At 37.9% G+C, this 15315-nt stretch overlaps 1 protein-coding gene across 2 annotated transcripts in view; it reads right to left on the bottom strand.

Moving 5' to 3' along the window:
* Positions 1–121: 121 nt before the first annotated feature.
* The window catches only part of LMAN1 (lectin, mannose binding 1), a 29907-nt gene continuing 14713 nt past the window's right edge, over positions 122–15315 (bottom strand). Inside the window, exons 9-13 of one of the 2 annotated variants that reach the window (XM_025997691.2) lie at positions 14698–14891; positions 14503–14573; positions 9674–9827; positions 3739–3860; positions 122–3448 (exon numbers count right to left, since the gene is read on the bottom strand). In XM_025997691.2, coding sequence (XP_025853476.1) covers positions 3412–3448; positions 3739–3860; positions 9674–9827; positions 14503–14573; positions 14698–14891 — 578 coding nt within the window. In that variant the 3' untranslated portion in view covers positions 122–3411. The remainder of the gene's footprint in view (positions 3449–3738; positions 3861–9673; positions 9828–14502; positions 14574–14697; positions 14892–15315) is intronic. The other variant, XM_025997692.2, reaches the window with a different exon arrangement.

Raw genomic sequence — 15315 nt, forward strand, 5'->3', positions numbered from 1 at the left:
GGGTCACCTAGGGCATAGTGTTTAGCAAATGACAGATGATAAAGGAGTCAGGATCACAACCCAGGCCTACTTGAAAATAAATGACTACTTATTAACCGAGATAAATAAAGGAAGAAGTAAATTTACTAAAATATTTCTTTATTTGAATAAGGTCAATGTCATTTCTTGAATTCCAGCTAGCATCAAATAACAATCAGAAAAAAACACTTGACAAAATGTTATCCAATTGAAATTAACAGTGGATAGAAAACCCTTTTAAAGTTTAAAAGAAATATATTAAACAGGCAACATACAGATCTAAAAAGTTGCAAGTGGTGATTTTACATTAGCTCTTATAAATAAAAATATCCCCCATATAATCGTTTGTTCACTATCTCCCTGCTTAATAAGCACACGGACAGGAAAAGATAATCACATCTTAATATTCACAAGTGTTATTTAAGTTCTTTACAAAGATTGTATCTCTGCAACACATCGGGTCAGGCGATCCCTTATTCAAGTAATTTGTTTTCCCTAAGTTATCAAAAAGTACAATTGTCCGAGATAAAATGTCACAAAAATCACAATCAGGAACGCAAAAAGCTTTAGCAGGCAGACTTTGAGATGGGAGTTTACATGGCTTGACCATGATCTGATGATTCTGTAAGTTTAAAAGCCATCAACCAAAGTACCAAGAGCTACAGGCGACAATCTGGGTTTAGCTTGTGGTTGTTAATAAATCAAGAATTTTAGTAAAAAGAACATTGTAAGTATTAAAGAATCTGCACATTTGCTAATGTCATCAGCAATGAAAATGGCATATTATGCTCTCAGCTCAGCTTTAAACCAACAAAACAAAGTACTTATTTTTTTCCCCACTCCCCATCTTAGTGGTTCTCAGACACTAATGTGCCCAGAGTTACCTGCGGTGCTTGTTGCAAAGTGATACTCTGAAGCCCGCCCCTGAATTTTGATTCAGGTGGTTTAGAATGGAGCCCTGGAATCTGTATGCTTCACAAGCACACCATGACCCACATGGTCCATGGACTACACTTTGAGAAACACTGATGTTCCTTTAATACATAACGAAACATTGTTTATCGTTTGTGGCTTCTTAGTAAAGTTTCAAGCTGAATAAAACATTCAAACAATTAGAACACAAACAGGTACATGAAATAAAAGTATTAGCCGTTATGTAATTGGATTTCTTTTTAAAAGTGGTATCACAAGCACAATGACTTACACTAAAATTTTAAGATCAATTTTGTTTTAATCCAAGGCACCTGTAAAATACTTGCTGGTGAGAAAGAAGTTAACAAATTTAATTATACAAAATAGTACAGAAATGAAAGAATCCTGGCAGTGACTGATTTTCCTACAGAGCAAACATTTTTCCTCAGAAATGAGCCACATAAAGTCCATGACTTTGAGGAAAATAGACCAAATTTCAAATAATATGATGAACAGCCTGTGTGTGAACTGCTTTACTGAATTTCTAGTAAATTACTAAGTAAAAAAGAAAGATTCATGCACTTTCCTAATAGCTGTCTGCACTTGAATTAGTAATGGTCGGCACACTTCCTCCTGCACCGCAGCCTGATAAATGCACCAGGCACACAGACGCCTGGTGCTCCCTTGGTGCATTCAGGCACATGTGACCATGGATGTTCTAACTCCGGATACTTTGCCGGATTTCCCAACTTTCACAGCCCACAACACCAATATTCTTCTGAGGGTTTTCTTTTTTCTTTCTTTTTTTTTTTTCTTTCACAGATTTAAGAGCAAATTCTGTGATGATGTCTCTGGAACATGAATTTCAAAAGGTGAATACTACAACGGAGAAACATCAGAAAAGTATTTTCTCTGTTAAAGTGACTGAAAGTAGAGTGAGTCGCCATTAGAATGTTCTCATTCAGCGTTCCAGGATAAATGCTAATAGAAAAAGTAGTGCTAGGACTGTTTGCGTACATAGTACGAAGTAGGTACTGCTATAATGCAGGCTTCCTCATAGTCTTTGTATAGATTTTAGGCAGTTAGCCCAATCTGTAAATGACATTTGAGAACAAATTTATGAAGTCTGGAAGAATGAAATGGTACTGTTTTATAAAACAGCATTATTTTTTATTTTGTATTCTATGACAAATGAAAGATTAACGATTTAGCTAAAAGAGGTAAAAAGTATTTTCAAGCCAGCAAAAAACCAGGTCTACATCAGCTGTGAAAACATTAAGTTTACATTTTAAAATGTCCTTTACAGACTGTTTCTGTAATGCCTAGAACAGTTATGTACAAAGACTACAACTGCCCTTCCCAGTCTGACATTTCAAGGTTAAGCTTCCTAACAAGTGTTTCACGATATCCTTACTTCGGGCATTAAGAAAGAGAAGTCAGAAGTATTAATTCTATTTTTTAAATTTTGCCTTCAAAAGTCTTAACACAGCCTCCTTGATTTAAAGGACACCAAGTCGACACCAGATCATACAAAGTGACGTAAACCAAAACGTAGCGGTAGATTTTTTTGTGAACTTAAAATATCCTCAGGACATGCAATCTGAGCTGAATTTATATACCATACAAAATGGGAGAAATAAGTTCCCTAGATTACAAACATAAATCCATATTCCTAAATAAATAAATTTATAAATAAATTCCTAAATAAATCCAATCATTTTCCTACAATTGACCTGATACTGCTGGCATGGAGACATTCCCGAGTATGAGCAGTCCTGAACTGAGCACATCAGCAGGGGGAAGACAAACAGAGACCATTAACAGAGAAACGTTTTCACGTAAATGGTTTTTCAGGCAAAGAGCAGCTATTAATTGTCCTCCCCAAATTTCCTTTAAAAGTGGAATGTATTATTGATAATCAGAAAGATACTTCAACATTCTGAAGCTTATCTTCTAGATCCTAAAGCTCTCAGACAAAATATTCTTTGATTTCAAAGATTATATTAGATTCAAGAACTGCAGGACTGGGTCTTGGAGTAGGAAATCCTGACCTCTAAAAAGACTCTGGTTATAAAATAAAATGGTGGGGAGCTCTTAGTTAGACCACATAGTCTATGGGGAAGGAGGGAAAGTGTGTATTTATGTAAAATAAAGAAATTTCCAACTCTGGAGACTTAAGGGTAAGTTTCACATCTGGGGGGGTGCCCCTATTTTCTATTATTTACCATCTTAGTTATCAATATTCTTTTCAGTGGCTATACTCTACTGGCCAGAAATTCACTGAAATTTAAATAGATTTATGTACTATGCACAAATTTACATGTGGTTGTCTTTAACGTTTATTCTTAATGCAAATCAATGCTTAAACATTTTATACAAAATTTAATAATTTAGACTATGAAGCAATTTAAATACTTAAATTCCCTCAAAAAGACAACATTTTGTACATACATACATGATGTACACATATGAAAATGGTGGTCAAAAGAATTTTTTGGCAGCTGCTTCTTGCTGAGTCCTAAGGAAGAGGAGAAAGAAAAAAACTGAGAGTTGTATATATTTTACTTCAGAAAGAAATAGGATTCCTTAAAATTGAAATACACATTGCCTTTTGAAGTATAAAATGCATTAAGATAAGCATATATTCTATACATGCACTCCACGTGCCTGAGATAGACTACAAATAATACTTTCTTTGTTAAACCGAATTTTACAAGTACTGAAAGTTCTGTTAGGTGCACAGATAACTTTGAGTATTTAAAATTAAACAAATACAGAAAAACGTTGAGTCAAATTTTAGAGACTTACCTATACATAATATAACCAATGAATAACACCGTTTGTACCATTACAAATATAATGAAGTGCATCGTAGATAAGCATGATGGAAATGGTGGTAGTTCTGGGCATTTTGGTCTTTCATTCAATGGCTATAAGGCAAAGAACTATTATAATTAGTCAAACTGGTATTTTAGAAACAGAAATAAATGCAAAAGCTTTATAAAATTCATGGTTAACTACATAAACTCAAGATTTTCATTTCTTTGTCCCATAAACATTTCTGCTCCCTTAACTTTTACCACTTAATATTTTAAAAAATAAAGCTTATTCAATTTATTAATTTTAAGTAATCTCTATGCCCTATGTGGGGCTGAAACTCATGACCCCGAGATCAAGAGTTGTGTGCTCTGACAGAGCCAGCTGGGAACCCCTACCACCTAACTTTCGGAAAGAGTAGTCAACATCGGAAGGCCTCTGCCTTCACGATCCAGTCACTAACGCACTGCCATCTGGCTTGAATCTTCAGCACAGTGATGATGATTTTTTGTGTTCTTGATGGTCACAGACCATGAATTCCCTGGACACACCCAGTTTATACTTGCTGTACTAGAGTAATTATTTCTAGTTCAGGCAATGACATGGTCACCCCCGCCCCCCATAAGCTGCCTGACAAATATAATGGCTTTTTCTTAGCCCTCATCCTCCCCAAACTCCTAGCAGTCAACAGTACTAATTAGTATTCTGAAAAATGTTTCTTTCCCTATGTCCATGGGTATTCCTTCTACTTTAAGGGAGTAATTACATGCCAGGAACAAAGATTTACTCAAGGTATCCAGACAGAACAGTTTCTAGGATTAATTGTTCTCAGTATGTTTATATCTGTGGGACAACGCTCTTCAGTGCATATATGTACCATTCACAGCATCAACCTGGACACTGCAACACAGGCTACAGTTGGTAGAAAGTAACCTCAAACAGAACTAAGGGAATAGACAACAACACTTTGGATGAGAGGTAATGGTCATTAAGAAAACTCTTAAGTCATATTTGAAAAATACGAATATCTAAGACATATATAAAATATAGGTAAGAAAGGCAGTATCCAAAAATATAAAGGAGATCAGATTACATATTAAAGATCTAAGTTCTTCCCTTCTATCACTTACTAGCTAGTGACCTCAGGAAAGTTATTTAACATATAAACTTTCTTTCCTAAACGACAACAGATATTTAAAAATAAAAAAAACTTTTAACGACATAAAGCTCCACATAACATATAAGGTATTAGGACTTCTGGGAAGGTAGACTGGGTAATATGGATCGACCACCTTGCAGATGACTAGCAGAGCTAGAAACAAATCCAATCTAAAATAACACCTGTCTGAAGGCAAAGGCAGTGAACTAGATAGCAAGAAATTATGGGATCATCATTTGGTGGCGCGGAGGCCAAAGAAAGACAACTTTAAACCCATGAATCAGAAAAGAAATTAAAACGGAAATTAAAAGGGGCGCCTGGGTGCCTCAGTCAGTGAGCATCAGATTCTTGGTTTCAGCTCAGGTCGTGATCTCAGGGTTGTGGGATGGAGCTATGGGGCAGGCTGCACTCAGTGAGGAGTCGGCTTGGGATTCTTTTCCTTCTTTCTCTGCCCCTCCTCCTGCTCACACATGCTGTCTAAAAGAAAGACATCTTTTTTTTTTTTTTTTTTTTTTTAAGATTTTATTTATTTATTCACAAGAGACAGAGAGAGAAGCAGAGACATAGGCAGAGGGAGCCTGATGTGGGACTCAATCCCGGAACCTGGGGTCACGCCCTGAGCCAAAGGCAGATGCTCAATCACTGAGCTGCCCAGACATCCCTAAAAGAAATAAATCTTAAAAAAAGAGATTTATCTTAGAGAGAGAGAGAGAAAAAGAAGGTGTGTGTATGTGCATGCAAGAGCTGGGGAAAGGGTAGAGGAAGAGAATCCACACAGACTTTTTGCACTGAGCTCAGGGTCCCACCACCCATGAAATCATGACCTGAGATAAAACCAAGAGTTTCCACGCTCAACTGACTGAGCCATCCGGGTGCCCAGCTATAAATCAATCAATCTTTAAAAAAGAAAAGAAAATTAGGAAGAAAAAATGCTTATTGAAGGATTAATATAAATATTTAACGAAAATCATAGGATAGGAGAAGCAATTTCTGCTTCCACCTCCGAAGGGCTGATTAGGAACAGCTCTTCCACCTAGGACTAGAAAACAAGATATATGAAACAACTATTATCAAACATTGGCCACAGGCAGTGAAGGCCTCTACAACTGTGACAGCCAAGAAAAAGGAGTCAGACAAGCTGCGACCCATGGCAGATGTAGCTTAATGCCTGGAGGCAGATTCTGCAGTCCAGGGAGGGCCCCCAGAGAGAACTGAGTGGTCCTGCTGAACTGAGAAGTCAGAGACTACAGCTGAGGGAAGTCCAGGTGGCGGTGTGACACAACATGAAAAGAGATAATGGCAGAGAAAGCTTTGGAAGTTTGCAGAAGAGCCCTTCAAATCTTTGGCTGAATCTAATCTGCACGTGTATGGTATGAAAGTCCACAAGGCTAGGAAAGAACCACCTAAAACCAAACAATTCCCAGAGCTCACGGGAAGGGCTCTTTGTTTGTTCCAATGGGTAGAGGCCAACAATACACAAAATAGCTTCCCACAAAACACAAGTATCTGGTACAAAAATATCAATGGTACTGAGACTGAGAAATCTTAATAGACCCATTCTAACAAAACTTAAAAAGCACACCCTGAAGGAAGCCAACTAATTCCCAAAACTTAATTGTAGAGCACAACAGAGCTGAATGCTAGTTAAAGGAATACAACAAAACCCAACAACCAATAATGTAAAGGCAGAAATGTTCAGCAACCAATGAAAAATTACCAGGCACACAAAGAAAATTTGGCCCAGTCTTAGGAGAAAAATTAATTGGTAAAAATAGACCCAGAAATGACACAGATGATGGAATTACCCAAGAAAGACATTAAAAGATACTATAAATTGATATCTGGGCCAAGAAAGACATTAAAAGATACTATAAATTGATATCTGGGCTTCGACTGTAGAGAAAAATATAGACATGAGGAGGAAATGGGAGATATCAAAAAGGGACCTACATGGACTTTCCAGAGATTAACACACAGGAAAATACTTTGAAGGAGCTGAACAACACATTAGACACTGCACAGCAAAACATTGATACACCTGAAGGCACAGCAACAGAGGTGACCCATGACTAGAAAAAGTCTAGCAAGACAATGCAAAGAAATATGGCTAAAGATTTTCCAAATTTAACAGCAACTATAAACTCATAGAATCAAGATATTAAACCCGAAGCACAAAGAAAACAAAAGCAAAGCATATCATAATCGAACTGCTGAAGCTCAGTATCAGAAAAAAAAAATCTTAAAAGCAGAGAAAAAATACATACAAAGAAACAAAATAAGACTGACTTCTCAGTAGAAATTATAAACTGTGATCGTCACATAATGGGGTTCAGGCAGCTGTGAGAGGAATAAGGAACATCTGTGCATCACTACAGGCACACTGGTAAGTGAAAGAAAGCAGGAAGATGACAACTATTTACAGTATGCTACTATCTGTAAAAAGGGGGAAGATTTCATCACAGTTTCTGCTTATATTACAAAAGCAAAGAAACAGTGGACAGAGGAACTATAACCCCACCCACCCACCCACCCAGTTACTCAGTTGTTCCTTATAGGGATGAAATAAAAAGTACAAGCGTAAAAGTTAGACTTCTTTGAATTCTATCTTACTCTATAGATGTGAGAAACCATCTGAACTTTAGTCTAGATCTAAATTTACAGGAAATTTACATTGAGTATAATTATCAGTACATAATTGCGATCTTGTTACTTTTCACTTCTTTAATCTGTCTCCAGTCTTTTATTTTTTATTTATTTTTTTTTTTTAATTTTTATTTATTTATGATAGTCACAGAGAGAGAGAGAGAGAGAGAGGCAGAGACATAGGTAGAGGGAGAAGCAGGCTCCATGCACCAGGAGCCCAACGTGGGATTCGATCCCAGGTTTCCAGGATCGCGCCCTGGGCCAAAGGCAGGCGCTAAACCGCTGCGCCACCCAGGGATCCCATGTCCCCAGTCTTTTAGAGCTATTCGAAATACTCCTGTAAGAACAGATTTGAGCATACTAGGAATTTTTTTTTTTTTTTAAGATTTATTTGAGATAAAGAGTGAGAGAACATGCAACAGTCAGGGGAGGAGCAGAGGGAGAGAGAGAATCCCCAGGCAGACTCCCTGCTGAGCACAGTGCCCAAAGTAGGGCTCCACCTCACACCCCTGAGATCATGACCTGAGCTGAAATCAAGAGCTGGATGCTTAACCAACTGAGCCACCCAGGTGCCCCTACGTACCTGTTTTATTGCCAGAATAGCTGTGAAAATGCTGTGTTAAACAGGCAAATCTCCTAAGGGCTATGCTATTTCGTATCCCCTCAAGCAATGTGCTACTCTGTTTTCCTCAAGTCTTGGCAACAGAATATGTTGTCAGACTTTGGCTTTTTGTCAAACAGGTGTGGTATCACAGGAAAGTTTTATTTATTTTTCATTTCTCTTATTATTTAAGTAGCCTGAGCATCTGCTCATATATCGTACAAGCTTTTCCCAAGAACACTCTGTTCATTTCTCCAGTACCTTTTTGTGCTGAGTTGTTCCCCATCAAATTTTTAATGTTGATCATTTCAAGAAGATTGGACTGGAAGGGGAAGAGGCAAATACTACAAGCATTTGTAAATTTCATAAAGGTTTTGAAAGCCAGTAGTAAGTTAAGGAAAAACTTAAAACAGAAAAAACTTGTAAGTACCACAGGTCTATTGTCTAATACTGTTTCTTATGCATATTAAACTTTGAAAACACATTACCTATTTTTAATATTTATGGCCAATCTCTAAAAATATAGACGGGGCTTACATTTAAAAAAAAAAAAAAAAGGGATCCCTGGGTGGCGCAGCGGTTTGGCGCCTGCCTTTGGCCCAGGGCGCGATCCTGGAGACCCAGGATCGAATCCCACGTCGGGCTCCCGGTGCATGGAGCCTGCTTCTCCCTCTGCCTGTGTCTCTGCCTCTCTCTCTCTCTGTGACTATCATAAATAAATAAAAAAATGAAAAAAAAAATAAAAAAAATAAAAAAAATAAAAAGGCCTAATAAAACAAAACCAAACGAACAAAAAAAGTTTTAAAAAGTGAATCGAGGGCAGCCTGGGTGGCTCAGTGGTTTAGCGCTGCCTTCAGCCCAGGGCCTGATCCTGGAGACCTGGGATCGAGTCCCACGTCAGGCTCCCTGCATGGAGCCTGCTTCTCCCTCTGCCTGTGTCTCTGCCTCTCTCTCTTTCTCTCTCTCTCTCTGTCTCTCATGAATAAATATATAAATAAATAAAATCTTTAAAAAAAAAAAAAAGTGATTCAAGTCAGAAAGGAAAAGTTGCTGGAAAAAAGAAGAGTCTTAAAGAATGAGGCTACCAGTCAGCCAGTCTCAGATCTGGGCTTCCTCATTGCCCTGACCAGAGAAGTAGGAGGTACCCAGCATCAGTCTGTCTCAGCAAAGCGTCAAGAGATGTTCACCATTTTTAAGCTGTTTAAAGACAGCATTACTGATAACAAGAACCTTTTTTTTTTTTTTAAAGAAAATTTACACAAAGAATCTAGAAAACAGAAGTCTGAGACTGTGACAGCTCCAATGATAGGAAAAGCAAAGTACTTTTTAAAAAATTCTATTCAACAGAGTATGGAAGCATGGAACATAAAGACATTTGAATCATATGGAATAATTCTACCTTGAATACTACAAATAAACATTAGTATTAAGTAAAACATTAAAATATTTTCAGTAGAATATGTACTCTTCCTTTTCTAACTAAGGAAGACTGGTAATTATAAAAGTAGAAGGCAAGAGCTTACCATATTTCGCTGCACTAAGTTATCGATGTCCCGCTTCACAATGTGAAGATGCTCTTTGATGTCATTGAAGTGTTGAGTTGACTCATAAACTCCCCCTGCAGATCCAGGATGCTGTATGCCGCTGACCAGTCTGACAGTATCACTCATGGAATTCCTAAAACAGAAAATCCCTTTAGACAAGGAAATTGCTAGAAAAATGATTTTTTATTTTTTTAGTCATATACTATAAAAGTTTAGATATACTTTTATGCCCAATAAGTTAGATTTTTAAAAAATTAATATTTAGGAATATTCAATTGTATTCAGGATTGGAAAATAATTTATAAAACTACAGTTTATGGGGCACCTGGGTGGCTCAGTTGATTACATGTCTGCCTTTAGCTCAGGTCATGATCCCAGGATTCTGGTATCAAGCCCAGAAGAGGGCTCCCTGTTCAACAGGGAGCCTGCTTCACCCTCTCCCTCAGCCCCTCTTCCTGCTTATGTTCTGTCTCTCTCAAAGAAACAAATTTAAAAAAACAAAACAAAACAAAACAAAAACAAACGGAGATGGGGCTTTAGAGTGAGAGTGCCACCCTTCGCTCTCTCAGGAGATGAGGGATTCAGGGTATGGCCATGACTGCCACTAAAATTTGGAGGGGTTGATGGGGGTACTTCAGGATGAACTGTGCAGGCTGACAACATCCAGTTATTAACAACTGTTCCAACTGGGGGCTGGGGTATGACGGACGGCTTTTATGCTCAACTTCTTTGTATGTTTGAAAATGTCTAAAATGAAAAGAAAAATTGGTAAGGTGTTCTGGTATGCTAGAAATAGCATTTGAAAGTGAAGAGATAATAAAACTAATTCTGTTTTATATTGTGACCCTTTAACAGTCAGGGCCTTGTTTTCTTTTTCTGTAAACTGAAGGGTACTGTATTACATGCTGTTAAAAAAATTTTATGATTCTTGGAGGATATGAAAACCCACAGACATACACCACTCTCTCCATAAAAGGCAAGTATTTCCTCTCTCTTTACAGTTTCTGAAGCCTATCCAGAAGGAAAAAAGCTCTAGAGGACAAATTCAGAAATCTGAGTTCAGTTTTTACCTTAACTTATGGTATGCATGACATTTGTTCTCAACGGGTGGGAGTTTATGAGGAGTGCTAACGACTCTAAGTAAGTGTTTTCATGGATAATACTGCCAGATGACTAGGATTTACTAACCACTAATTGAATCTTAAGACGTTCTAGTACCACTGTTAAGTGAAATAGGCAAAGCACAAAAGAGTGTCTAGAATATACTACCATTCATGTAAGAAAGAAGAGAATCTAAGAAAATACACATGTGCAGGAGAAATACAGGAAGAACAAACTAGAGATTAATGGGATAAGTTACCAACAGGGGGTGGGTGGGAAAAGGCTAGGAAGGGGGGGAAATGGGAGTGAGGTGGTAGTGATGAAGAGGGGTACTGAACATATAAATTTCGTCTTAAGAGTCTCTCAGAACTACCATTTTTGCATATCCTTCATATACCCCAAAAACACACAATTAAAATCAATCAGGATATAGGAAGAATACAAACGCTAACAAAGAACCTAACTCCATTATAAATGCACATCACAACCATACTGAAAAGGGTGGGGAGAGAACCGTACTAAGTAATTGGAAAATAGTGTCTGCATTACAAACTGGACAGTTAGACACAGAAGGACCTTTACATAAATCCATCAGTGAATATATTTCTCACAGGGATACAAGTTAACAATTTAATACCACTTTATGGGTACATTTTGTGTACACTAAAATAAGTAAATATATTATAGATAATAAAGACCAAATTTCTCCCTCCTGGAGGAAGAATTTTTAAATAAGGAAAGAAGGTAAAAATAGATTCTATAACATTCAGCCTAGTTGAGTCCAATCAGAATCCAAGGTGTCTGGATATCTCAGGTTTTTGTTTTTTTTTAATTTTATTTATTTATTCATAGACAGAGAGAGAGAGAGGCAGAGACACAGACAGGCTCCATGCAGGGAGCCTGATGTGGGACTCGATCCCGGGTCTCCAGGATCATACCCCAGGCTGCAGGCGACGCCAAACCGCTGTGCCACCCGGGCTGCCCACTCTCAGGGTTTTTAAATGCAAATGTAGAGTGATGGGTACAAAAATAAAGATGTGTATATTTGTGGGTTAGTATACATTCATATATTCCCTAGCTCTCTCTGTCTACTGAGAGGGCCTAGAAGCAGCAGCACTGCAGAGGTAATGAGCACGCCCAACTGTCCAGATCTTGGGTTTCTAAATACCTTTCTTCAATAAAAGGAACCAAGGCTCACTGGAGAAGTGGTTGATTCTAGAGCTGGGGCAGAGAAAATACAAAATGAGACTAAGACACAGTGTAGCACCAGAAGGTAAAGAAATGCTTTTAAAAAAGATGGGAACTTGGGCAGCCCAGGTGGCTCAGCGGTTTAGCACTGCCTTCGGCCCAGGGCGTGATCCTGAAGATCCGGGATCGAGTCCGCATCAGGCTCCCTGCAAGGAGCTTGCTTCTCCCTCTGCCCACCCCCGCTCCTCTGTCTCTCATGAATAAATAAATAAAATCTTAAAAAAAAAAAAAAAAAAAAAAAAAGATGGGAACTTGTTCAAAGAACACAGAAGCCAATCTGGAGGAGTTCTTAATTACCAGAGCTGAATAATTTGAGCAATAAATAATGATAGGGTAGGACTGTGACCATAGAATACATACCCATGAGTCCATATGATATAAATAATTGATTAAATAAATAAATGGAGCAGAAGAGAGCTGGTCCTTACAGAATTCCAATAAAACATGGGAAGGAATGATGAAAATAGAAAAAAAAAATCAGCATTTGGGAAACATCTCATTCTTGTTTCAGGCAAGACATCAATGGATGCTACAATTAGCAAGCAAAAGTTTAAACTGAAACAGGATATTTATATATTTACATGGTCTCAAAGTATCTTTCCCAAAATATAATTAATCACCAAGGGAAAGATAGTAACTTTAAAATAGGGAAAGCACAAAGAAACCACCACAACCAAGTGATCACGGCCAATGTCATGAACATGATAAAGTGTTGTATGGATGTCAAAAATGCAGAACCTCCATCCAATCACAAGTAAACACCAGACAGACCCAAATTGTGAGACAATGGAACAAGTAACTGCTCAATGCAGAAGCTGTCACGGTCATGAAAGACAAGGGAAGATGAACTATTTCAGACTGTAGAAGTCCAAAGAGATAGAGCTAAATGATATGTGTGTTGTTGGATAAGATCCTGGAATGGAAGAAAAGGTAAGCATGAAAAATGGGCGAAATTTGAATAAGATCATTAGTTTAGTTAATAATACTGTTACCAGTCGGGGGGGCACCTGGGCGGCTCAGTGGTTGAGCAGCTGCCTTTGGCTCAGGTCGTGATCTCAGGGTCCTAGAACCGAATCCACCATCAGGCTCCCCAGAGAGAGCCTGCTTTTCCTTCTGCCTATGTCTCTGCCTCTCTGTCTCTCTCATGAATAAAATCTTTTAAAAGAATTTAAAAAAATAGTACTGTACTGGTGTTAATTTTTTGGCTCTGACAACTGTGCTATGTTTATGTAAGATCTGCACATTAGGGGAAGATGAGTGAGGGATACATGGAAACTACTATTTTTGCAAGTCTGAAGCCGAAATTAGATCAAAATAAAAAAATTTTAAGTGTTACATTATCCAGTCTATTTCTGAAAGAATTAAACTATTTAGGATTATAAATATTTTAATCATGAGTTTACAACTTAAAGATTTTTTAAAATGCCAGACAAGTGAAAGAAGTACAAATTTGCAGTTATAAGTGGAGTTGCCTTTAATCTCTCTATGTAGATATTCTTACCTCCTGTTTAACCTAGTACTGTTTAATTTTCCAATGTTAAAGAACTCACTTTGACGTTCTTGTTTGTCAAGGACTGTATTGGTTGGTGCAGTGCTCTGAAGTGCTGGCTTATAAAATGTAACATTTTGGCTGTTTCTCTACTCTAGGCATTGAAGGCTGTTAATTATCTGCTTAAGTGAATACTTTTTAGAAACTTATCAAAGTTCCAAGGACACAATACCTCCTCTCTGCTCCAACTCCTTGTTCAGTCTCAGAGTACAAGACGGAATGAAAGAGAGGTAGTCACGCAGCATGTTTCCTTGAAAATGGTTTCGTTTCATCAGAAAGAAGTTCCTGCATCAGGCATGCTTGTAATTACAGTCCTATAATGCTACCCTTACTCTTCTAGGATTTTTCACAGAATTGTTACCTATTACATATATTCTTTTTATTTTAGAAATGTATGAATACTCCTGGAAGTCAAGTAGCTGCGTGACAAATGTACTTTTTTTTAAGAGATGCTAAAACATTTTTTCTCTTCTGGCTTGGCACAATTCAAAACTTTAGGCCAGGGATCCCTGGGTGGTGCAGCGGTTTGGTGCCTGCCTTTGGCCCAGGGCGCGATCCTGGAGACCCGGGATCGAATCCCACGTCGGGCTCCTGGTGCATGGAGCCTGCTTCTCCCTCTGCCTGTGTCTCTGCCTCTCTCTCTCTCTCTGTGACTATCATAAATAAATAAAAATTTAAAAAAAAATTAAAAAAAAAAAACCAAAACTTTAGGCCTGTTGGCAGTTTTTGAATACCAAAGGTTCCTGCACTTGCCACTCCCCAATTTATAAAATGAATCTAGAAAGTGATTCTTATCCTCATCCAGAATCCTTACAATAATAACTTGCATGGAGAAAGAGAGAGAGACAGACAGACATCAGGAATTCTGGATAAATGTATCACCTAACAGATTTTACTTCTGTAGACTTACTTCACTTCATTTACTTGTCTCAGGATCTCATGCTGAGTGTTCACAATGGTATCCAGGTCTTGTTGAGTGACCTGGAGGAAAAACGGAAGAACCAAGTTTGTAGGAACAGACGACAGAGTAGTCTTTCTTTCCTTCCCTCCTCCTTCCCCTCCATCAGAGGCTACCTAGGGCACACATTCAAATTTGGAAACTTACCTGTCCCTGATGCCCTGGGATCCCTGCTCCTCTTTTAGAGATCTCCTCTGTCAAGGAAGAGACATATCTTCTCTGCTCATCAAGAATCATATCTAACTGTCGGTTCAGCTGCTTGATTTCAAGATGGATACGATTTTGTCCTTCAAAGATTTGTCTCAATTCACGGTCTCCTACACTCTCAAATACTTCATCTGCTGAAATGGAAATTGCAAATCAAAATGATCAAAACCACCAACATGTGTAGTTTCTGAAATATCATAAGTGACTGAAGTATCAACATATGCTAAAATTAGAGTATCACCAATATGATCTACTCTAGTGGTAAGACCTCCCCAATAGTAAACATGCAGATAATTGATTCAATCATGACAAAATTACTATTTGTTTTTTGCTGTCTCTGGTGGCTGAACACTTATTATAGATTAGTTCTGAATTTTTTCACCTAAAAATAATTTTCTTTCAAATATACTATATGATTATATATATAAAAGGACAAAACTAATCTGTATTACTAGAAATCAGGAATAGTAGTTGCCTCTGTGGAGGGGGGCCGACTTGAAAGAGGCATGAGGAAAGAGGCATTTTTATCACCCCTTTACCCCTTTATCTTGGGGGTGA

Source organism: Vulpes vulpes, chromosome 5, assembly GCF_048418805.1.
Source record: "Vulpes vulpes isolate BD-2025 chromosome 5, VulVul3, whole genome shotgun sequence".
Taxonomy (NCBI): domain Eukaryota; kingdom Metazoa; phylum Chordata; class Mammalia; order Carnivora; family Canidae; genus Vulpes; species Vulpes vulpes.